This window comes from Hemiscyllium ocellatum, chromosome 8 (assembly GCF_020745735.1).
Source record: "Hemiscyllium ocellatum isolate sHemOce1 chromosome 8, sHemOce1.pat.X.cur, whole genome shotgun sequence".
Taxonomy (NCBI): Eukaryota; Metazoa; Chordata; class Chondrichthyes; order Orectolobiformes; family Hemiscylliidae; genus Hemiscyllium; species Hemiscyllium ocellatum.
Genome location: NC_083408.1, coordinates 77,880,538 through 77,906,006, shown reverse-complemented (window position 1 = coordinate 77,906,006; position 25,469 = coordinate 77,880,538). Strand labels below are relative to the sequence as shown.

At 39.9% G+C, this 25,469-nt stretch overlaps 1 protein-coding gene across 2 annotated transcripts in view; it reads left to right on the top strand.

Moving 5' to 3' along the window:
- Nucleotides 1-484: 484 nt before the first annotated feature.
- The window catches only part of traf3 (TNF receptor-associated factor 3), an 83,900-nt gene continuing 58,915 nt past the window's right edge, over nucleotides 485-25,469 (top strand). Inside the window, exon 1 of one of the 2 annotated variants that reach the window (XM_060828492.1) lies at nucleotides 485-583. In XM_060828492.1, coding sequence (XP_060684475.1) covers nucleotides 564-583 — 20 coding nt within the window. In that variant the 5' untranslated portion in view covers nucleotides 485-563. Of the gene's footprint in view, nucleotides 777-25,469 lie in introns of both variants that reach the window. The other variant, XM_060828493.1, reaches the window with a different exon arrangement.

The following is a 25,469-nucleotide window of genomic DNA, read 5'->3' as shown; positions in this document are numbered from 1 at the left end:
GCCCCGATTTCGCAGGCTGATGACATCAGACGGTGCAAAGCTCTTTCATTCCAGCGAACTGCAGATATTGTTGCATTTTGTTTTAGATATTTGTTAACGTCACTAATGCCGAGACCGGTAATCTTTTTTTTCTCTTTTTTTTCTAACAGCCCACGATTTCTCAATTTAACTATTGCAGACCTTAGCCTAATGCGAAATGTTTCAATTGCCATATTTGGTGGCCTTTCGATTTAGCATGTGCCTCAGCAAATGTTGATTCTAAATTTCAGAAAAGTAGAAACCGGTAAGATGGTCCACAGAAACACCACATTTTGAAGCACTTGTGTCTCTATGAGGCTGCTCAGTGCAGTGCTGTAGCTGTGTATGTGTGTGTGCGCACTGGGTGTTATATTGTTTAGAGAGAAGGGGATTTCCAGAGGCAGAGGAAGTGATATTGACATAAGGGGCTTTCCAGTCAGAACAGTCAGTCATTGCAGTGAATGGATCCGTGCTAGCACCAGCGGCAGAAAAATGGGGAATTTTAACATTGTGCAATCGGTCATTTTCATTCCAAGGCGTTCAAAATGGCAGCAATGAATCAGAGGTGCTTTTCTACTACATTTTTACCAGAAGACGCCGTTTTCCGGTTGGCCGCTCCGCGAAACTGACACGTTTGGGTCCGGGACTGAAGGATAGAGAGAACGAAGCGAGACCGAGGAGGGGAGGTGGGGGGAAGGACTAGGAAACGCAAAGGGGCCGACCGGGACTCCGAGCTCGGATGAAGAGCAGCGTTTGTGGTTAGTACTGGCTCATGGTCATTGGGGAGCTGAGGGCTGGGGGAGGCGAGCTGGGGGTTAACAATGTACAAGCCGCACTGGAGCTCTCTGTCGCCCGGGAGAAGAGGAACATTTCTGGCTTGGTTCTGCCAGGCATTTGTGCAGGGAGACTTCTGGGTCCTGCAGCCTCGGTAGGCGGACTCTCTGGCTCTTTACATGAAATTCAAACAACAATTATAACAGACCAAACCGAGAGACTGTAACTTATTGAACGCCCTGTCCGCTCTGCATAGAATATGGTTGAAACTATACTCGAGCGCTTGTGCATGGTTCATCAGTAGCTCCATCACTCCTTGTTGTAATTGAAGCCTTCAGTGAGAGGTGAATTTAGACATAGTGTACAGAATGATCAGACAGTACAAGTTACACAGGCACAGCTCTGAAATGGTCACTTGGGGTGACGTAAGTGTACCAATTTTAAACATATGTGTGAAGTTTTCAACTTGACTTTATGGTGAAACTTGTCCAATTTTAACTACTTGGAGCAGTAGTTAAACAGGGGGGTGGGTGAACTACTATGGATGGAGGCACTTGTTATTAGGTCTGTTACTGTTGCCCCTTCTGCAGGATAACTGAGTATGCCCCACTGAACAGCTGTTACTGCTCCCTGGAGATGTATCCCTATGTTACATGCCTTTTCATTCCTCATCTTTGAAGACCCTATTAGCAAATGACACTCTGCGTAAGGCCTTTTGTTTTAGTTGGAAAATATCAAGCCTGTGAGATTGAGATGAGCCTCGTTTTTTCAGTGGAATCAGTAGCTGGATCTTAACAGGGAATAAACTGAAGTTTCTTTTTCACCCCAAATACAGTTCATTCCCAGAAAGAGTAGAACCTGAAAACTCTCTGCATCCAGCTCCAGTTTTTATGCCACAGATTTGACAATCTTTTGCTTGCAAGTGGAACAATGGTGGGAAGGAGCACTTAATGTTTATATTCTGAGCGTGCAGGTACAGTAAGACCCCAGATAAAAAAAATAAATGGCCATTCAAATACAATGGAAGTAACTTACACTCTGAGGCAAAGGGAAAATTGACAAGTGGCTCCCTTCTTCGTTCTCTCATTCTCCCCCCCCCCCCCCCCCCTACCCAAACACACTGAATAGAGTTATATTTTACATTTGCTCTGTGTCTTGTTTTTAACATTTAACATTGGGGATTGCTGCAAACTTCACTCGTGACAGTGTTGGACTTTTTTTATCAGCAAAACCTGAAACGCTAAAGGCTTTATCAGACCAGTCACCCTTTGTGATTAAAATGAAAGAATGACCTTTTTTGTCAATCATTAACACCTCAGTTCCTTCTTTAAATACTGCGTGTCATGTTGTGGATTTTTGTTTCAGTTTTGATATGGGTTAGGAGAGTTTAAAATATGTGGAAGTACCAGGAAATGCTCTTTGGTGTTGAATGATCAATTACAGTTTGTTGCAGATTTACTTATGGGCTTAATGTTATCAATCAATCTAGAGCTACAGGCATTACCTGAGATACAGATCATGGTGCAAATGCTTGCACTGAAGTTCAAGCTTTAAAGATCATTGTTGGTTTTTCTTCACTTTGAGTCCGATTTTGTTTTAGTATTTTCATTAATCTGTTAAATAAAATTTCTCAGGTCTGTGGATAGTAAGTTGCAAAAGTATCTACAAATTCCAATGAAAAAATCTTTCCCCTCTCCTCAAATCTTGCCTTCTGTGTGGGCTATATTGTCATATCGCACTCAATGCATTAGTATAGTTAGTGGGTTTTGAAGAGGCCATTTAAGGAAAATTCCAAGCAAAATGCTTGATGGAGCTACTGATTTCTTAGTACATTCAGCTTTCATTAGAGATTGACTGACATTGAATTTTCCAGCCAATAGTTGACTGTTGATGTAGTCAATCTCAAGTGTACAAAACTTGAACTTGACTACCTTGATTAACATTGGCTGCTCCAAGGGTTAATGATGGAATTGGGATCGATGTATATAGGTTAGACAAATAAAGGTGGAAGATATGAAATCCCAAATAATTTGTAACTGACAAAAACCTCAATCTTTTAAGTTTACAAATCTTTGAGAGGGTGTAATGGAAGGTAAATTTCATTTTACTAAATGCTACTTTTTCTTTAATTTCGTATTGTCCCCTCCCCTTCTTTTCTGGCTCTGTTGACTTGTCTTGAGGTAAAGTTTCATAGGTATCACAGCAATGCTGCACAATTTAGAAAAATATTCCTCGGTCAGTTTTCCCAAATATCTTATTCCAAGTGCCTTTTAGTGGAGAATCATAATGTTGCATGGTAACAACTTTCTGATGCCCTATGGCCAACTTTAGTCAAGAAGATGACACTAGCCTCCTTTTTTGTTTTGCCCCAGTTTTTGTTGTTTTGGTAGGAAAGGGATAGAAATGGTAAGTAGTGATCAGTTGTCATTCTTTATATTTGACTCTAGATTAGACATTGAACAATTTTTTAAAAATTCACTTGTGGGACTTGGGCATCGCTGGCTGGCTAGCGTTTACTGCCCTTGAAAAGGTCGTGATGAACTACCTACTAGAGCTGCTGCAGGTTGTCCCACAGTGACTTTAGGGAGGGAATTCCAGTATATTGACCCAGCGACAGTGATGAATTGCAATATATTTCCAAGTCAGGATGGTAAGTGGCTTGGAGGGAACTTGTAGGTAGTGGTGTTGCCATGTATCTGCTGACCTTGTCCTTCTAGATGGAAGTGGCCGTGTGTTTGGAAGATGCTGTTTAAGGATCTTTGGTGAATTGCTGCAGTACATATTGCTGCTACTGACCGTCGATGGTGGAGGAAGTGAATGCTTATAGATGAAGTGCCAGTCAAATGGGCTGCTTTGTTTTGGATGATGTCAAGCTTGTTGAGTGTTGCTGCAGCTGCACTCATGCGGGTAAGTTGGGAGTATTCCATCACACTCCTGACATGTGCATGGTAGATGATGAACAAGCTTTGGGGAATCAGGTGGTGAGTTGCTTGCTGCAAATTTCCTAGCCTCTGACTTGCTCTTGGTGTCACTGTTTATGTGGCAAGTTCATTTGACTCCAGTGTTCTTTAGAGCTTCATTCTGTGTTCACCAAATATTCTCAGAGTCACTGGCTAACAATCAGGATTGGAAATGTTTTTTTTCCTTTCTCAACCCTGGGGACTCTGATGCTGAATTGCAATGTCCCTCTGCTTGCAATGATCAGCAAACTCAGCATGTGTTGACTTAGGACCTCCCTGGGTTTTACTGTTTGATTAATCTATTGGGAAGACTGCAAGTTAATTTAAATTTAGAATAAACGCAGAAAATGCTGGAAATACTGAGCATGGCTGGCAGAATCAGGGGGAGAGAAACCAGATAAACTAGTCAGGTCAATGACCTTTTCGTCAGAACTGTTGAAAGGTCATACACCTGAAACGCCAACCTTGTTTCCCTCTCCACAGATACTGCCAGACCTGCTGACTGTTTTGAGCATTTTGTTAGTTTATATAACCACCATTTGCAGTATTTTGCTTTTGAGTTTGTGGTGGTTAAAGTTGAAGAATTGTTTAGAAAGAGCATACATCATTCAGTTTCATAACTTGGGTTTTTGTGCACAGGGAGTGTGAAGTGTAGTGGTCTGTAAAAGATGGAGCTTGTGGATGGCAGCCCAGACCTGAATGTGTCGACTTCTGTTTATTGGATGGGAAAACAATACAGTTTATATTTTGGTTTATTTCCGGAATACAAGCAAAATCATGTGAACTGACTGCAGGAAAGGTTCCATGGAGTAGACATTCCTGTTCTTTTCTTCCTCCAAACTGGCACAAAAGTACGATGAATTGTGTGAAACCTATTTGATCTAAAGTTGCCATGAATATTGGTGACAGAAGATTTCTCAACAACAAAGAGATTTTAATTTAATATCATGTCTGTGGTCTGTGAGCAACTTCAAAATTTCTGTTTTGTTTGTCAATTTTATCTAAACCTCACTGGAAGAACCCATGGAGTTGTCGGTAATAGTATGTTGAGCAAGAAGACTATTCAATTCCCAAAATACTTTGTTTGACATCATGTAAAAACATAGTAATTAAACAAAGTTCCAAGTATGGTTCTTAAACTAAAAGCTGACAGTCCCTCTTAATCTTCGGATCCTATTCTTGTAAAGAAAGAAACTATATATAGTACCTTTCACAACCTTGGAATATTCCAAATGTTTTACACCCAATAACTTTTGAAATGGAGGTAGTGTTGTAATATGGAGAAATTCAGAAGTCAGTTTGCACCCAATAGTTCACATCTAATAACAATAGTTTGGTTTGTGATATTGGATGAAAGATGGATATTGGCAAAGACACCAGCGAGCATTTCCTAGCTTTTTGCCAATAATTCCATTAGATCATTTACACACAAAAGAGCACAGTGTCACTCGCAACTCCTCCAAATGTTAGTACAATTAATAGAGACGTCCTGTACCCAAATGACAGCATATGGAGCCAATTCTCTAGAATGGGACTTAAATGACTTCTCTGAGGACATTGGTGCTGTAATTGGCAACAAGTGTAAGTAAAGGTAAGCAATAGAAGAGGAACTCTTAATTGTTGAGAAATCTTCTTTCACCAATATTCATGGCATATTTAGATCAAGTAGGTTTCACACAATTTATCGTACTTTTGTACCGAATGGAGGAAGAAATGGTTCCAAAGAACAGGAATGTCTACTCCATGGAACCTTTCCTGCAGCCAGTACTATATATGCGATCTCTATCTCTATTTCATATGAATATGAACATTACATATAACATGAGCATACCGTGTACACTTGTTCTATGTATACTTAGCAAAATCTTTATGTAATGTGCTGTGCATTCCAGGAAAAGCCCAACTTCATTCCTGTATCTGTTGTGGTTATCTGGGCACAGTTTGCGGTGATAGTAGATGCATTACAATTTGCCTCAAAACTATGAAGTTTGAGATTGAATTTTGCACTTTTTTATTATCTAATGTTCTTTGGTAAGGTGCTTGTGAATGATCGGCAAGGTCAGGATGTGCTTTCGTTCATTGTGGTAAAGTCTTCACTAGGTTTTGCTGATTTGAAAACTGCTGTGAAGTTGAAGAGAGCTCATGTCTCTGGAATCTTATTTTGATATAAGTCATTACCCCCGAGAGAGAACATTGGAAAAAACAAAGAAAAAAAGAAATATCTCATGTTTTCGAAGTAGTGCTATAGTGATTCAGATTGAACTGTGAAAATCATAATTGCTTCACAAGTGTAATACACTGTTTTATCATTGATTTCCATTTCCTTCTCTTTCATCTTCTGCTTTTCTTATAGTCATGTGCAGTATTAATTGGAAAACATTTGAAGCGCAGACATAGTTTCTGTTTTATCATGCAGTGTTGCTGTGTTGTGACAGACAATTTTTTTTTAAAATTTATGAGATGTTTAAAGAGGTCACTCTGCCCCTCATGCTCTCTTAGGATTGATATCTGTAAGAAACTCAGGTCATGGAACCTTCTGAAATGGCTAGGGTTTTTTTTTCAAAAATAGCTTGGAGAAGATTCATGTCTTAAATAGAGTCATAGAGATGTACAGCATGGAAACAGATCCTTTGGTCCAACCCGTCCATGCCTATCAGCCATGATTGAATGGCGGAGTGGACTCGATGGGCCGAATGGCCTTACTTCCACTCCTATGTCTTATGGTCTTATATCCTAACCCAATCTAGTCCCACCTGCCAGCACCCGGCCCATATTTCTCCAAACTCTTCCTTTTCATATACCCATCCAAATGCCTCTTAAATGTTGCAATTGTACCCGCCTCCACCACTTCCTCTGGCAGCTCATTCCATATACGCACCACCCTCTGTGTGAAAAAGTTGCCCTGTAGGTCTCTTTTGTATCTTTCTCCTCTCACCCTAAACCTATGCCCTCTAGTTCTGGACTCCCTGACCCCAAGGAAAAAGACTTTGTCTATTTATCCTATCCATGCTCCTCATAATTTTGTAAACCTCTATAAGGTCTCCCCTCAGCTTCCGACGCTCCAGGGAAAACAGCCCCAGCATGTTCAGCCTCTCCCTATAGATCAAATCCTCCAACCCTGGCAACATCCTTGGAAATTGTTTCTGAACCCTTTCAAGTTTCACAACATCTTTCCGATAGGAAGGAGACCAGAATTGCACGCGATATTCCAACAGTGGCCTAACCAATGTCCTGTACAGCCGCAACATGACCTCCCAACTCCTGTACTCAATACTTTGACCAATAAAGGAAAGCATACCAAACACCTCCTTCACTACCCTATCTATCTGCGACTCCACATTCAAGGATCTATGAACCTGCACTCCAAGGTCTCTTTGTTCAGCAACACTACCTAGGACTTTACCATTTAAGTGTATAGGTCCTGCTAAGATTTGCTTTCCCAAAATGCAGCACCTCACATTTATCTGAATTAAACTCCATCTGCCACTTCTCAGCCCATTGGCCCATCTGATCAAGATCCTGTTGTAATCTGAGGTAATCCTCTTCGCTGTCCACTACACCTCTATTGAAATGCTGATAAGACAAGAAGTTTGAGACTTTTCAAATTGGTTGACCAGTGAATTATTAAATTGTTGCTTTTAGAAAACGGAGCAGCCAGCTTTCATGAGAAGTATATTAGCAGCCTAGAATAGAGATTTTAGAAGACAGTTCTTAGATTGGGAAGTAATAAGTTATAGTTTCTGTGTGATTAAACATGAGTATTTTTCTAGATTGATACCACACAGTATCAAGACTGTTAATTGATTTAAAATACGTGAACGTGCTGCTCAGGACATTTTTGAATGCAGATTAATATGAACTTTATGCAGGCTACCAAAACCCAGGCTGGACGTTACTGTGGTAGTATTTTGCAGGAGGGCATTACCCAGGAAGTCACAATTATAATGCCTGACCATTTTAAGAAAATGCACCTGACTTAGTATCAATATCTGAAATGTACACGAAGGGAAAATGTAGAACTAAATGTAGATATTTTTGCGCAGTACCATGTACCTTTGCAGAGTGATAATGTCTTTGGTTTAAAGATCTTTAAACAGGGCTGGTAAAGGGTGGGGGGTGGGGGGGGGGGGGAGGAAAGAAATTATGTACTATAATTTGCCTCAAAACTATAGAGTTTGGGATTGATATGTCAAATTGTGAATTTTGCACTTTATCATTATTTAATGTTCTTTGGTAAGGTGCTTGTGAATGTTCGGCAAGGTCAGGCTGTGCTTTTGCTCAAAGTAGTAAGGTAACTGCAGTTAGAACTACATTTTTTTTCATCAATCTGTATACTCAATCAAATGATTTTAACATTGTGTTAATAATTGATAACGGCTCAGTGAGTGAATATTGGATCACACAGACCTGGAAAAGGTCCTAGATATCAAAGCTACTCAGTGCAACGTTTGTTGTTCTCTGCTGCAGTATCTATGAGAATGGCAGAGCTGGTGGCTGATGGTGAGAAAGTCAAAAATTCCAATCTTCTTCTCCTGTTGGCAAATGTGACAGTCAGCAAGATAAAATAGCCCAATTGCTGAAGAGGCTCCAAGATGAAGAATAGTTATTTGATTGAGCTGTACATCTGAGAATTGTGGCATTCTGGAGGAAGGGAAGAAGAAAAAGAATGAAAATTGTTTACACTATTCTGGAATATCGCAGCTTTAAATTTGTTGCACTAACTGGATCATGACTCTAATACTGATTTTGATATACTGATGTTGACTGTGTCATTGAATTATACTGCAACATTACACTGATAACTGTTGAGCTCTGTAACCAGTGAGATTATTTCTGAGTAATGCTTCAAACTCTCAAACTTAGGGAAAAATATTTGCATTGTATCTGACACCATTTCTTCTGATCATTTTCCTGTTTTTTTTCCTCATTGCTACTTCCTTCAGTAGAAGGACAGCTTTGCCTACCTTTCATTGCTATAACTAATTACTCTTCTCCAGAATGCATAACAAAAAACTGCTAAAAGGGGTTCTGCACACATGTTTTGCTCCATTCTTGGTTGCTGTAGAAAGCATCTTCGTGATGCTTGACAGCACTCTGAATTGACAGTCCCACTAACATTCTAGCACTAGTGATAGTCTTGAAAGATGAGGTGAATATGAAATCTCCAAAAGAGGAGACAGCCTTATTGAGGTGGTTTCTCCAGGATCATTTGATATGGTTTTTAATTGACTCAAATTTTTCATTCCCCTCTAATCATGAGGGATATACCAGAGAACTGGAGGACAACAAATGTGGTTCCACTTCTTAAGAAGTGTGGTAAAGATTAGCCAGGAAATTACAGACTGGGAAGTCTCCCATCAGTAATTGGGAAACGATTGGAGAAAATGTGAAGGAGTGAATTAATACTCACTTGAAAATGTGCAGGTCAGTTAGGAATGGCCAGCATGGATTTGTCAGAGGGAGGGCATGCCTAAAAACATTTGTTAGAATTTTTGAAAATGTGATCAAGTGTGGGGATGGGGAAAGTTCAGTTGATGTAGTTCATATGGATTTTAGCAAAGCTTTTGACAAGGTCCCACATGGGAAATTGAGAAGGTTAGAGCACATGGAATTGAGGGAAACCTGGCTAGATGGATCAGAAACTGGCTTAGTAATAGGACACAAAGGGTATGGTAGAAGGCTGTTTGAGTGACTGGAGGCTGGTCTCCATCAGTGTGCCACAAGGATCAGTATTGAGACTCTTGTTGTTTGTTGTCTACATACATGATACAGATGAAAATTTCGGGGGGAATATTAAGCAAATTTGCAGATGATGCCAAGATTGGTGGATTGTTAATAGCAAAGTAGAAGATTGTATGTTACAGGAAGATATAATTGGGTTAGTCAGATAGGCAAACCAGAGCAGATGGTTTGGAATCTGATATGTGTGAAATGATGCACTTTGGAAGAAGAAACAAGATGAGTGAGTATTTAATAAATTGCAGGACACTGGGTAGTTTAAGGGAACAGAGAGATTTTGGGGTAGTTATCACAGATCCCTGAAGTTGGCAGAACACGTTAATAGAATAGTTAAGGCATATAGGACACTTGCTTTCATTTGTTGCGGCATAGAATATCAGGGCAAGAAGGTAATATTGAAGTTGTATCGACAATTGGTCAAGCCACAGCTGGAGTACAGTGTACAATTTTGGTCACCACTACAGGAAAGATGTGATAGCACTGGAGGGGTTACAGGGGAGGTTCACAGGATGTTACATGGGATGGAGAAAGTGAGTTAAAAGGAGAGCCTAGATAGGCTTGGATTGTTTTCTTCAGAGCAGAGAAGACTGAGGGGGAACGTGATTGAAGTGTATGAGATTATGAGAACTACGGACAGGGTGAATAGAGAGCAGCTGTTCCCCTTGGTTGAGGGGTCAATCATAAAAGGGATTTGGGTAGTAGATTGAATTAATTTCAGAAAAAAACTCTTTCATTCAGCAGGTGATGGGAATTTGGAATGCGCTGTTTGGAAAGGTAGTAGAGGCTGGAAAACATACAACCATTTTTTAAAAAATTTGGACGAGAACTTTAAATTTTGTAACATTCAAGAATGTGGGACAGTGCAGGAAATTGGGAATAGTGCATTTTTAGTGATAGTTATTGTCGGTGCAGTGTCAGTGGTCCTCGGGGGTTTTTTCTGCACTGTATAAATCTAAGATTAGTTGTGGATAACATAGCAACTGCTGTTGCCATTGGAAGCCTGGTTTCCAGCAGGAGCCAGCAATTGTGGGAGTTGCAGTCTTTGAAAGATCAGTGTACAGGCTGTAGGGGATCTTGAGGAGCCAGACCAGGATGACATTAAAGATTTGGGGAGGAGGGAAACAGGCAAATGAAACTTGTTGAATAGTGAGCTATATTTAAAACTATAAATTTGAATTACATATTCTATTCAATTCAATAGCAATTGCCTAATCTGTTTTCTTGTGATGCACTTTATTTCATTGCTGAGCAAGCTTTGAGATGTTAGTTGAGCTGTTGCAGTAAGTGTTGTTTTCAGGTCAGGTAAAAGCAAACCTTCTGAATAACTTTCTTGTGATCCTCTGCTTTGAGATCTCAGAACGATACATATGTATGATCAGTTGAGCGGGAATTGGCATGCATTGTAGTGATATTGACCCACTGGGGAAAGGATTGAGGAATTTCCCTTGCCTTATTCCTCACAATCAGTTTCTGATCTCTGATGTGGTGAGGTACTATACTGTTGAGAGGTTGGAGAAATTAAAACAGGGATGCTGATCAACAGAACGAAACACTTGGAAGCTACACTTAAAATGTTCCATTAACTGGAACCAGTGAACAGTTTGTGTGACACTTGAAGCATGTCGAAGCAGAGAGGATGTGAGAACAGGGAATTGCTTCCAAAACGAGTGTGAGAACAGTCTATCGATGTCTAATACTACAGAAGGATCTATCAAAGAATCTCTCGCTTTACAGTCCTTCACCTGTCACCCAGAATAAATAAAACTAATATTGACCACAAACTGCAGGAAACTGACCCGTGCATACTGTACCATAAAGCACATTTTGTTTATGGCACGAAGCATCAATCAGTATTGAAACCTTGCTGCGGGATCTATATTTAAACCCATAGAAATTTTGTGGGAGTTGTCCAGTTTGAATTGACAATGCTGTATGAGTCTGTAACATGAATAAGAGGGATAAAGGATGATCTACATTATCCTGTTTGTAGATGTGACTTTGACATGATTTTGACCACTGCTGCATTCTGACCCCTTCCCAGACCTACATCAACCATTCCACTTTAAATTACATTCGATGGAGTCTGGTGTCTTATTTTCATGGCATATGATGGATGTTCTCACAGTATCCTTGGAATTTCCACAAGTGATGGGCTGCTCTTGTGCAATATTTATTTCTTTTGAAGTCATTAGTGCTGACTTCATTGAGTTGGCAATGCCAGATTTTCAAACACCAGTGGCATTGGTGTAAATCAGCAATTGAAGTCTTAAAGCATGTTCGTTCTTTTTGCATTATAAATGGACAAAGTTTCCCCAGTCCAAAGATGAGCAGTTTAGGTAGGTGAGCCATGCAAGTGCAGGGATAGGGTAGGAGAGTGAGTCTGGCTGGGATTCTATTTAGAGATTTGGTGTGGACCTGTTGGATCAAATGTTTCCACACTGTAGGGATTCTTAATAATTGCAAATGAAATGTAGCTGGAGCTTGCAAGCACTTTCTTCATGAATTTACTACCTTCAGTGCTCTAGCATCCAACAGAAATGGATCCCGTGTTTCCACTCATTGGTGACAATGATTCTACTCAGCCCATGCAGTGGCCCAGCCATTTTTCAGCTGCATTCAGTTGCTTCACCTGGTCAGCTAGTAAACCCACTCGCTCTCCCTCAACCCCCTACTGTCCTCCAAAGTCTCCACTTTGATCTTGCTGTACACCAACAGCTGATTTTTATGCATTCCCTCCACAAAATTGTAGAGACTCCTCATATTAAATAGTGTCCTCCTTGCCCTTAAGTCTCAACATTATAACAGAAGATGTCCATCCTCATCCCTGTATACTCTCCCCTGTAGATGCGAGGGTGGTGATCACTTTCAATACTCCCCCTCCTCTGGCCTGTCATGCCCTCTGACGTTATTCCAAACACCTAGAGTTCCTTCTGTCCCTCACTTCACCCCAATATATGCCTCTCCTTTATCTTCTCCTCCATGATCAACAGACAGTCCTAGAAATCTGACTGACTTCATTGAACAGCTCCTTCAAGTGACTGAGCAGACCCCTGACTGTGGTGTTTGCAGGTTCTCATTAGGCAATTCCTTTGAATACTTGTGACGGACTGTCACCCACTCTCTACACTATTGTCAGACATATCTCCTGACCGTAGCCCTGGGACAGCAGTGTGTGGAATACCTCTTGCAGACAGCCTACACTTCCTTCCTTTGATGGGCTGAGGACTAGTCTTCACCTTTCTTCCGACATGGTCATTTGGTTTAATAAACATATGGTGCGTCCTCAGCACGGGTAGCTGGCACATGCTGTAGGTATTAGATTGATGTCCTGATGTGCCATACAGCAAGATATTCAGCAGCCCTCCTCTCCCACCAGCAGATCCTAACTGACAAGTAGCCTGTCTCTGTGACTGTACAAAAGAGCATGCTAACAACATTACCTTTACAAATTCCTCCTTATGTATACACTGACAAACAGACAGGGTAAAATAGGTTAAGACAAAGGGGAAAAACTGGAGAGATGGTTCCAAAATCTTTGTTCCCATTCTATTGTTGGTACGATCCTTATGATTATTCTGCTGATGATGACTAACACAGAGGCATCTCCCAGCTACTGGTGAGCTGCGGTCACCAAGTACCAGATTAGAGAATTCTTGATGTCTAGCATATTTGGTATGATAGGAAGGTAAATCTTAATGAAGTGAGGTAATAGTGTTTATATGCTGACTGTTTATAACTTTACCTGTAACTAGAGTCTAATTACTTGTAATAAATTCTTGATAAATATAGAAAGCTGGTCTATGCTATTTATTAATCTAGGTCTGAAGGTCAGATACATTGGGAAACTTAGCATATTTTTAAAAACATCTTTAATTTTTGTGATGACTCTGGGAATAGTGGAACTTGATTTCAAGAGCGCTACCCAAGTGAGTGATAACAACCATTTATAAACAAACAGGATTGTCAGCTTATTTAGACCATAGAAATAGAAGCAAGAATGGATAATACAAGGTCATTGTTGATCTTGGGCTTGTATTCTAATTTCCTGTTCTCTTGCCTTATTGGTCTGGTGGACGTTTCAGTAATAACTCCAGAATGTTTCAGCTGTGGACAATATTTGATTTATAGCAAAACTGTGACTATATGGTATAATAGTTGTACCTTAATTGCAAATCTGGCCTTAATTAAGTACAAGTTGTTCTGCTTTAATGCACATTTCGCTAACGCGAATTTGCTGTAATGGGATTGATGAATTGGAGACACAGTTTCTAAAGTGCAAATTTTTAAAACGTGTGTTGGCTGTAATGCAATAACATCGTCAACACTTTAAACGCTGTTTCTAAAGTCAGATTTTTCTATAATGCAGGGTTGCACAAGAATGCAACCAATGTGTTACAGAAGAACTACTTGTACTGCAGTTCAAGACAAATGACTGGTACATGAGGTTCTAATCTATGTCTAACAAATGATTCAGTTAGAGCACATTATATGATTTGTAAGTCCATGGAAGATTAATGTAGTTGTTTGCTTGTTTACTCTCATCTACAGTGTTTGAACCATTATCCAAATTATTGGCATAATCACTCAAACCAGTGTTATTCTATGGGTGTTAAGTTTATGGACTTTGCTCATTGTTGTGTTGCCTTGTTTAGAGTGTAGGTAAGGTCTCATCAATGATTATTTGTGTCAAACGTAGTATCGGAATTACACTATCTCCATGAAGTCATAATACTGAGGTCTTACCATCTGAAAGGAAATACAGTGTTTAATATTTTCTTTGTAAATATAAAGTCATTTCAGACAATTGTTTGTTCCAATTGGATTAAAGCCCCCACTAAATTCATCATTTAACTGAGGTACACAAATTGTGCATAGAAAGGTTTGGTATTTTCTTGCCTTATACGGTCATCAGGAAAATCTTTGCATTCTGTCTGTGATTGTATCATCCTCGGGGAGCCAAAATTTGGAAGGTTTGCTGGCTGCTATTTGTACAGCAACTACCTGAGGCTACTTGCATACTCTCAGAATCAGTTGAACAGCTGAAACTGTTTTGTGTTCACATGCAGAGGATGTATTTAGTTCTGGAGTTTCTGCATTACTCTGCTGGTCCAGATTTGTGCAGAAGATTGACCTGAAAGGGTAAAAATAAAGGTAAAGGTAATGCTTCTGATTTTATTGGAACCCATTGCCTTGCTTTCCAGCTCCCTTTCCATATTAGTGCTTGATTCAGTTATTTGTTAAATGTTCCCTTGGAACCGTTAGCAATCCTGATGAGTTTGTTCATTCCTAATTTCATACTGGATCTTTTATAATTTAAGTTCCATTAATCAATTTGATTGTGCAAGATCTCTTTGAACTACTGTTGATATCCAAACATAATGAACTTGTTGGTGATATACAGGATTTGTAGTTAAAAGTTCTCACAGAATTGTCCAAAAATTTTATTTAGAACTATTAACTTACAATGCTGCGGCAGATGAGCTCAGGGCATGATTAGGACTGGGTTAGTGGCATTTTTGGTAAGGGATGGCTACTGCTGTACTTAGGTAAAAACAATGACTACAGATGCTGGAAACCAGATTCTGGATTAGTGGTGCTGGAAGAACACAGCAGTTCAGGCAGCATCCTGCTGTACTTAGGATATTCCTGGGAATACATGCAGGGGAGTGGGTGGAACTGAGAAATAAGAAAGGGATGATCACTGAGATTGTATCATAGACCTCCTAATAGTCAATGGGAAATTGAGAAACAAATTTGTATGGAGATTTCAGTTATCTTCTAATTAGATTACTAATCAGAAGATTGGGAAGGCTACAAAAACAAACAGAGGATAACAAAGAGAGAGATAAGGAAGGAGAGGATCAAATATGAAGGTAGGCTAGCCAGTAATATTCGAAATGATAGTAAAAGTTTCTTTCAGTACATAAGAAACAAACAACAGACAAAAGTAGACATTGGGCCACTTCAAACTGATGCTAGAAGGCTAGTGATGGGAAATAAGGAAATAGCTAGAGAACTTAATAAGTACTTTGCATCAGTCTTCACAGTGGAAGACATGAGTAATATCCCAACAATTAAAGGGAGTCAGGGGGCTGAGTTGAGTATGGTTGCCATTACAAAAGAGAGAGTTTTAGAAAAGCTAAAAGGTCTTAAAATTGACAAACCTCCTGGCCCCGATGGGCTACATCCTAGAGGTCTGAGGAAATAGCGGAGGCGTTGGTTGAGTTCTTTCAAAAGTCACTGGAGTCGGGGAAAGTCCCGGATGATTGGAAGATCGCTGTTGTAACCCCATTGTACAAGAAAGGATCAAGACAAAAGATGGAAAATTATAGGCCAATTAGCCTAATCTTGGTTGTTGGTAAAATTCTAGAATCCACCGTTAAGAATGAGGTTTCTAAATTTTTGGAAGAGCAGGGTCGGATTAGTACAAGTCAACATGGATTTAGTAAGGGGAGGTCGTGCCTGACAAACTTGTTGGAATTCTTTGAAGAGGTGACAAGTAGATTAGACCAGGGAAGCCCAGTGGATGTGGTCTAACTAGACTTCCAAAAGGCCTTTGATAAGGTGCCACACGAGAGGCTGCTGAGTAAGGTGAGGGCTCGTGGTGTTCGAGGTGAGCTACTGGTATGGATTGAGGATTGGCTGTCTGACAGAAGGCAGAGAGTTGGGATAAGAGGTTCTTTTTCGGAATGGCAGCCGATGACAGCTGTTCACGTTATATATTAATGATCTGGATGAAGGGACTGGGGGTATTCTAGCGGAGTTTGCCGATGATACGAAGTTAGGTGGACAGGCAGATAGTACTGAGGAAGTGGGGAGGCTGCAGAAGGATCTAGACAGTTTGGGAGAGTGGTCCAGGAAATGGCTGATGAAGTTCAATGTGAGCAAATGCGAGGTCTTGCACTTTGGAAAAAAGAATACAAGCATGGACTACTTTCTAAACGGTGAGAAAATTCATAAAGCCAAATTACAAAGGGATCTGGGAGTGCTAGTTGAGGATTCTCTAAAGGTAAACATGCAGGTTGAATCCGTGATTAAGAAAGCGAATGCAATATTGTCATTTATCTCCAAGAGGGTTGGAATATAAAAGCAGTGATGTGCTACTGAGACTTTATAAAGCTCTGGTTAGGCCCCATTTGGAGTACTGTGTCCAGTTTTGGGCCCCACACCTCAGGAGGGACATACTGGCACTGGAGCATGTCCAGCGGAGATTCACACGGATGATCCCTGGAATGGTTGGTCTAACATACGAGGAACGGCTGAGGATCCTGCGATTATATTCATTGGAGTTTAGGTTAAGGGGAGATCTAATAGAAACTTACCAGATAATACATGGCTTGGAAAGGGTGGACGCTAGGAAATTGTTTCCGTTAGGTGAGAAGACTAGGACCCATGGGCACAGCCTTCGAATTAGAGGGGGTCAATTCAGAACAGAAATGCGAAAACATTTCTTCAGCCAGGGTGTGGTGGGTCTGTGGAATTCATTGCCGCGGAGTGCAGTGGAGGCCGGACGCTAAATGTCTTCAAGCCAGAGATTAACAAATTCTTGATGTCACAAGGAATTAAGGGCTACGGGGAGAATGTGGGTAAGTGGAGTTGAAATGTCCATCAGCCATGATTAATTAGCGGAGTGGACTCGATGGGCTGAATGACCTTACTTCCACTCCTATGTCTTATCTGTAAGAATAATAGGGTGATTGTGGTCATGGATTTTAACTTTCCAAACATTGACTGGGACTGCCATAGTGTTAGTTGTGTACAAGAAAATGTTCTGATTCGGTGTATGGATGTTCCTACTAGAGAAGGTGCAAAACTTGACCAATTCTTAGGAAACAAGGCAGGGCAGGTGACTGAGGTGTTAGTGTTCTATTACTTTTAAAATAGTGATGGAAAAGGATAGACTGGATCTAAAAGTTGAAGTTCTAAATTGGAGGAAGGCCAATTTGGGCGGTATTTGGCAAGAACATTCAAAAGCTGATTGGGGGCAGATGTTCTCAGGTAAAGGGACACCTGGAAAATGGGAAGCCTTCAGAAATGAGATAACGAGAGTCCAGAGACCGTATAGACCTGTTAGGGTGAAAGGAAAGGCTGGTAGGTATAAGGAATGCTGGATGACTAAAGAAATTGAGGTTTTGGTTAAGAAAAAGAAGGAAGCATGTGTCAGGTATAGACAGGATAGATCAAGTGAATCCTTAGAAGAGTATAAAGGCAGTAGGAGTATGCTTAAGAGGGAAATCAGGAGGGCAAAAAAGGGACGTGAGATAGCTTTGGCAAATAGGGTTAAGGACAGTCCAAAGGGTTTTTATAAATACATCAAAGATAAAAGGGTAACTAACGAGAGAATAGGGCTCCTCAAAGATCAGCAAGGCGGCCTTTGTGTGGAGCCGCAGGAGATGGCAGAGATGCTAAACAAGTATTTTGCATCAATGTTTACTGTAGAGAAGGACATGAAAGATACATAATGTGGGGAAATAGATTGTGACATCTTGAAAAATGTCCATATTAGAGAAGAGGAGGTGCTGGATGTTTTGAAATGCATAAAAGTGAATAAACCCCCAGGACCTGATCAGGTGGACCCTTGAACTCTGGGGTAAGCTAGGGAAATGATTGCTTGACCCTTTGCTCAGATATTTTTATCGTTGATTAGACACAGGTGAGGTACTGGAAGACTGGAGGTTGGCTAACGTTGTGCCACTGTTTAAGAAAGGTGGTAAGGAAAAGCCAGGGACTATAGACCAGTGAGCCTAATATTGGAGGTGGGCAAGTTGTTGGAGGGAATCCTGAGGGACAGGATTTATATGTATTTGGAAAGGCAGGGACGATTAAGGATAGTCAGCATGGCTTTGTGCATGGGAAATCATGTCTGATGAACTTGATTGAGTTTTTTGAAGAAGGAACAAAGAAGATTGTTGAGGGCAGAATGGTGGATGTGATCTACGTGGACTTCAGTAAGGCATTCAACATGGGAGAGACTGGTTAGCATGGTTAGATCTCACGGAATACAGGGAGAAAAAGCCATTTGGATACAGAACTGGCTCAAAGATAGAAGACAGGGTGGTGGTGGAGGGTTGCTTTTCAGACTGGAGGCCTGTGACCAGTGGTTTGGCTCAAGAATTGGTTATGGGTCCACTACTTTTTGTCATTTATGTAAATGATTTAGATGTGAACATAGGAGGTATAGTTGACACCAAAATTGGAGGTGCAGTGGACAGCAAAGAAAGTTACTTTAGAGTACAACGGGATCCTGATCAGATGGGTCGATGGGCAGATGGAATTTAATTTAAATAAATGTGAGGTGTTGCATTTTGGAAACACAAATCCGAGCAGGACATATGTTTAATGGTAAGGTCCTGGGGAGTGTTGTTGAACAAAGAGACCTTGGAGTGCAGGTTCGTAGTTCCTTGAAAGTGGAGTCGCAGGTAGATAGGATAGTGAAGAAGGTGTTTGGTATGCTTTCCTTTATTGGTCAGAGTATTGAGTACAGGAGTTGGAAGGTCATGTTGCGGATATACAGGACATTGGTTAGGCCACTGTTGGAATATTCCATGCAGTTCTGGTCTCCTTCCTGTTGGAAGGATGTTGTGAAACTTGAAAGGGTTCAGGAAAGATTTACAAGGATGTTGCAGGGTTAGAGAATTTGAGCTATGGGGGTGGCTTTTTAGGCTGGGGCTGTTTTCTCTGGAGCGTTGGAGGCTGAGCGGTGAGATTTATAAAATTATGAGGGGCATGGATAGGATAAATAGACAAGGTCTTTTCCCTGGGTTGTGGAAGTCCACAAATAGAGGGCATAGGTTTTGGGTGAGAAGGGAAAGAGACCAAAGGGGCAACATTTTCATGCAGAGGGTGGTGCATCTATGGAATGAGCTGCCAGAGGAAGTGGTGGAGGCTTGTACAATTACAACATTTAAAAGGCATATGGATGGGTAGCTGAATAGGAAGGGTTAGACTAATAAGGGCCAGGTGCTAGTGAATAGGTTTGGATATCTGGTCGACGTGGACAAGTAGGTCTGAAGGGTCTGTTTCCATGCTGTACATCTCTATGACTCTGTTAGGTGTTTAAAAGTTCAGCATTTGTCTAGTGAATGCCACTCTGCAAGGGGGTACCCTTGTAAACTATAAGGCTGTCTAATGTGTATTTCTCAAAGCTAAAATCAGTAACAGTTTGAGCCTTAAAGCTGAGGCAAGTTAAATTTATTTATTTTATACTTTTTATGACAAAATTACCTGAATGAGTAATGTGATGATATTCATCAAACCACTATGAGGAATTTTCCAGTGAAATTCAGCTGCAATTTCAAACCAGGTTTGAAACCAATGTCTGGTTAGTTCATAACCGTTACCTTTTGGTAGATGACCTTTTTTTCAGATGCTCATCATTAGGTTTAAACAAAACAAAATTAATTCTTAGAAAATGATGGTGTACCTTCAAATCTAAATTCTAACCCACTTGCAACTGCATGGTAATGTATGATCCCGAATTGAAATAAGATATTTTTCTTGACCATTTTCATGATATTAATCAGACTGACCAGTTAGCAAAAAAAAAGGCATAGGTAAAGCTGTTTTACTCCATGCTGTGTTCACTGTACTTCAGAGGTAATTGTATCCATTTGGCATTTTGCCTGCACTTTGTAAGATCAGTCCCTAGCTATTAACTTTGTCAGAATGCTTTATTCCAGATATGCATCTTGTAGGTATGACACAAAACACGTAGCCTTTTTGAAATAGTATTCTTACTCTCGTCTCTTGCTAAACTCCATGGTAATATGAAAGTTACTCCATCTGTAAAACCAAAGGAGTGTTAATTGGAAATCCTAGTTAGGATTTGTTTTGAGAATTGTAGTTGACTACCTGTGAAAATGCTCGAGTTTCTGAACATTTTAGCTGAAGAATTTTTGGTGAAATTTTAATATTTTATTCTCAAACAAATTAGCTGGGAGAACCTAGTTCTGTAATGAATAACAGCACGTTGTGAATGTTTTTAATCTTCCATTATATTAAGCAAATCTTTTATTGAGAAACAGCAGTTGTTTAATTAGTTTGGGTAGCACCTGAGGTTGAGTTCAGTCTGCTTCATACAACTGGCTCCAGTGGGGAATGAGCAGTTGAGTAACAGCCTGGAAATGGAAATTTGGATTAAATGAACATCTATTGTCAACAATTTAAAGCTTGCATTATTAATGGGGTGCAAATTGCTAATGGATTGCAAGCCTGGAGTGATTTTTATCTGAAATTATTTTTATCTGTAGGAGGATGACTCTATGGAAACCTTTCAAAAATAGGCTTATTGAAAACATGATGAAGGATTTGCAGAATGTTGGCATCTCAAAATAAGTGGACAAAGCCCTAAAATTCTGATTTGTTCCCAACTCCTTCATTACTCTTACAAGATAGCTCCTTTTGCACCCAGTTTTTTTTAGACCTTTTTAATGAGAATCGAGAAGCAGCCTTTTGGTCAATAACAGAAGTTGCATTTATTTAATTAGTATTTGTTTCATTTAGACAAGTGTCTTTCGCTGCTGCACATGTGTAATATGGGGCAGGGGCAATTGGATTCTCAGCCGTGGAAGGAAATACTGAAGGAAGGAAACAAAAGCTTACTGAGAGGAGGCTTTGTTTTTTTAAAAGAAAAGAACTGGAGAAGTACAAGATTTAGATTCAAAAATTCAGAGTGAGGGGTTGAAAGCATGGGTGCAAACCTTGCAGGAAGGGGAGAGGAAATACCTATGAAGCTGAAGTCTTAATAATGGAAAGTTAGGGAGAGAGGATTTATTGTAGTTAAGGGATGAAATCATGGAGGTACTGAAATGTGCCAATGTAGGTCAGCAAAGATTGGGCCAGTGGGTGAGTCAGAGTTGATATGGAAAGCAATACTAATAGCAATTCTGAATATTTCAGAAGGTGAAGGATGGGAAGCTAGACAGAATAAGTCTAATTAAGTGTTTCACAGAATCATAGAATTAAGACGCAGAAGGAACTAATTTGGTCCATCATACCTGAACTAGTTCTTCAAATGAACATCATTACATCGAGCCAAGCTCTACATCTTCCCCATGCACTTGCACACTGTTTCTATCCAAATAACCATCCAATGCCCATTACTCAGTGCATTCTGTATCCTGACAATTCACTGTGATTTTTTTTCTCACATCACCCTTACTTCTTTAGCACATCTATTTTAAATCTATTCCACCTCATTCCTTGTTCATTTTACAAGCAGGAACAGCTTCTCCCTATCTAATCTGTCCATTATGACTTATAACTTTCAAAACCTCTTTCAAATCTCCTTTCAATCTTCTTTTCTCCAAGGAGAACAGTCTCAAACTTCAGTTAGAAGGATAGATTGAAGTTATGATCTCCATAGAAACCGTTAAAGATAAATGTGAAATCTCTGTTTATTTACTGAAAGAACAAAGCCACAAGGTTCCACCATTTTAAAAGAGGATTTCACAAAACAAAAACTTAACAAAGCAAACAGTACTCAATAAATGTTCACCTTGGGTTATCAACTGTATTTTACCATGAAAGGAACACAATCACTTGTACTTCAAACTGAAAATGCTTTGAATCTGTCCCTTGCCCCCACCCCAACAGTGGGTAAAGGTCCTTTCACTTACTGTGACTGATTCCAAATGTTTTCTAACGTTTGAGATTTCGTGAACCTTTCGTGGGGCAAAGGTAGAACCTTGGGGGGGGGGGGGGGGGGGGCGGGCTGGCGGGTGGCGGAGGTGGGAGCAGTGTTGGTCTGGTTTGGGAAGGGTTGGCGGGGGTGGGGTGGACGGTGGGGGCAGTGCTGGATGGGGTTGAAGGGGCCGCCAGGGGGCAGGGGTGGAGGACAGGGGACAGTGTTGGACAGGGTTGGGGGAGTGGGTGAGAAGTGGGGGCTTGCACATGGTGTGCTGCTGCCTTGACTCCTGAACCGGGAGTGGACTTAACAGAAAGCTCCGAGCCCCAGAGAAGAGGCATTGAATCAATTAACCGAATAATCAATTATCTGAACGAAATAATGCCCACCCATCTCATTCGGATAATTGAGCTTCCTCTGCATATCTTGGGTGGTCTAGTAAAGTCTGTCTTCCAGAGGTTCAGTTACTTTGCACCTAAATAATTCATCTTTACAAAACTTTAAAAAGCTACCTCAGATAGTAATATGAACCATGAAACTAGATGATTAAGGCAGGGTAGCTCTTTAATTGTCCTATTAAGATTGTCTTCTTGGACCTATTAACACTTTGGCTTGATCATCTGTATTTGGCAAATAATTTGGGTCATACCAAAGTTTGATTGTAGCAGGTAAATATTTCAGTATTGTTTACTTTATTCACAGTCACAGTCAAACATTACAATGAACCATTTTCTTTCCAAAAGGAACTTAATGGACTTTAGAATCAAAGCAAAACAGAATGCATGAACAACTAGGGAGGACTTAATTTGCAAATCTTTTACCAATAAACCATCAATTCAATACCATAATTGAAACACAAATGACTATGATGAATGTAATGGAGATTAGTGTCAAAGAAGCACCTTAATGGAAATCCAAATTTACTTGGTCAAATATTCATTATTGAATGTTATCTGCTCAGTGCTCTGTCTCCAGTTGTTTTCACTTACTCCATCAGTTGTCCAAAGTTGACCAATGTGACTGTTGCTCTTGGAAAAATACACAAACTTACAATGGGTTAGCTTGTTATTGGGCATTGCAGTTGCTTTAACTATGTGAGAAAAGATAGTCAAACAATAGGCAGTAATATTTTGTGTATGGTTGGGTAGATAGAATTAATCTAGTCATTGACTCTGATTGACTCTAAATATCAAGAAACCAGAATAAATGACCTTCATAAATTGTCATGATATCTGAACATGGATTGAATCTTAGACCTGCTGATGTAAGGGATTTTTTTGAGATTCTCAGATGTGTTCAGCCACACCATTCATTCAAGCAAACAGACTTATTTTGGCAAAAAAAACAGTGACTGTGCAAGTCCTGAGAAAGGTAGTGTTTAAGTGAGTGATTATGAAAGAGCACTGTGACCTTTACTTGAAGATTGGTGCCTTCCCCTTCATATACTTGGAAATAGAGGGATGAAAACTGGAGATCTGTGGGAAAAAAAATGCTTCTCTGTTATTTAAGACAATGAAAAAGTCTTATTCTATACATTGGAATAACTCTGTCATCTCAGCTGCCAACTGATACTCCTGGTGGTATGTTGAAGGGTATGTTGGTGGCCTTTCATACTCGATACTCCAATTTGCTACGAGCGTGGGTTGATTTCTTGCTGAATGAAAGATTTTAAGCTAGTATTTGTGTGTTTATCAGTTTATAGCTGAGAAGCATTAGCTGACAACTGGTAGAATGGACATATTCCTTGTATGTAATCTTTTCACAGAAGATATTTCTGATCTAAAGGATGATACTCTGTATTAATAAAGATACAAAATTTAGTAGAAGGCTTTGAATTGGAATTAATTAATTACTTGCTTTCACGTAGGTTTTATTGATCATGACAATTATACTGATGAGAGAAAGATTTTATAATTCTGTTATTAAATGTTCTACATGTATTTAAGGGACTCTGCATTTGCAGCTGTTACTATTTCCATTAAAGGTAAAAAAGCAACTGGGTTTGTGGTTTCCTATGGAGAATAATAAAGAGACTTATTCTTCACCTTGTTTTTAGTAAAACCTACCTTTTCATTCATTTTGCCTTGAAAACAGCCACATCCCCTTAACCTTTTGAGCATAAAATTTCCTTTACAAAAGCAAACTATTTTCCGTCCTCTAACAAAATAACGAACATTCTCCCCACAGAGGTATTTCTGTTGATACTTTACAAAGGATTTCATTAATAACTGAGACTTCAATTATTTTTTAAAATGGTTCAAAAGTGTTGCGCTGACAAATGATAAGGGTGCAAGCACATTTATGTTCAAACGATTTTGGTGGAACCGCGTACTCATGTTACTGGAAGTCAGATTTCAAAACCAGATTTTTTTTTTTCTCTACTGTTTCTAGAACCTTTGTTTTTAAAGGGAATGGTAGATTTTTGTGGTGGTTAGAGCAGACTTCAATGGTGAGCCCTAGAGTAATATGTTTCCATATGACAAAAAATTCTTGCATTTCCAGACAGAAGATTTGGTATTGAGTATTTTTAAAAAGATCAGTAATACATGCACTCTAAAATCTTGTATTATTTCAGATTAGTTCTGTTATTAAAAGCATACCTTTGGAATCAGATGGTTGTTGTAGATTAATGTCACATTTGAAAAGTATAAGTATGTAATGTAGACTGGCAACCAAATGGTGTACTGTGGATACACTGCTTGGTCAGATGTGACTTTTTTTCAAAAAGACACAAACTAAGGCCTGTTCTGATTTCTTCGGTGAACATAATTTGGCATGGAACTTTTTTTTAAGTAAAACGGTTTATTTCTTTTAGTATCTTTGCCAACATTGATCTTCAACTAACATTACTGAAACAAAATTATTTGTCACTTAACACGTTGCTGTTTGTGGAGCTTTGCAAACATGGCAACCAATTTGCTCACAGCAAATGTAACAATGATTATACTTAAAATCTGACAAGACCACTGACTTTCACAGTTACTTTCACGACATCTCCTCATCCTGGTCCCAGCAAAGATTCCATTCTGGTCTCCCAGAATCTCTGTCTCCATTGCATCTGTTCTGATGATGCCACCTCCCCACTAGGCTGCCTCCAATATGATCTTTTTTTTCTTCATTTGAGGACATTGCTTCCCTCGCTTCCCCTTCCACTGGTTGATGAAGCCTTCACCTGTGTGCAATCCATCTTCCCTACTCTGTCTTGACCTCCTCCTCAAAACAACGATAATGTTCCCCCATCCTTTGTCTTCCTCTGCACTACTCTCTACATTCAAAGGATTGTCCTCTGTTATTTCTGTCCTCTTCAGCAGGCTGTCATTACCCTCCACTGTCAACATTCCTCAAGGACTGTT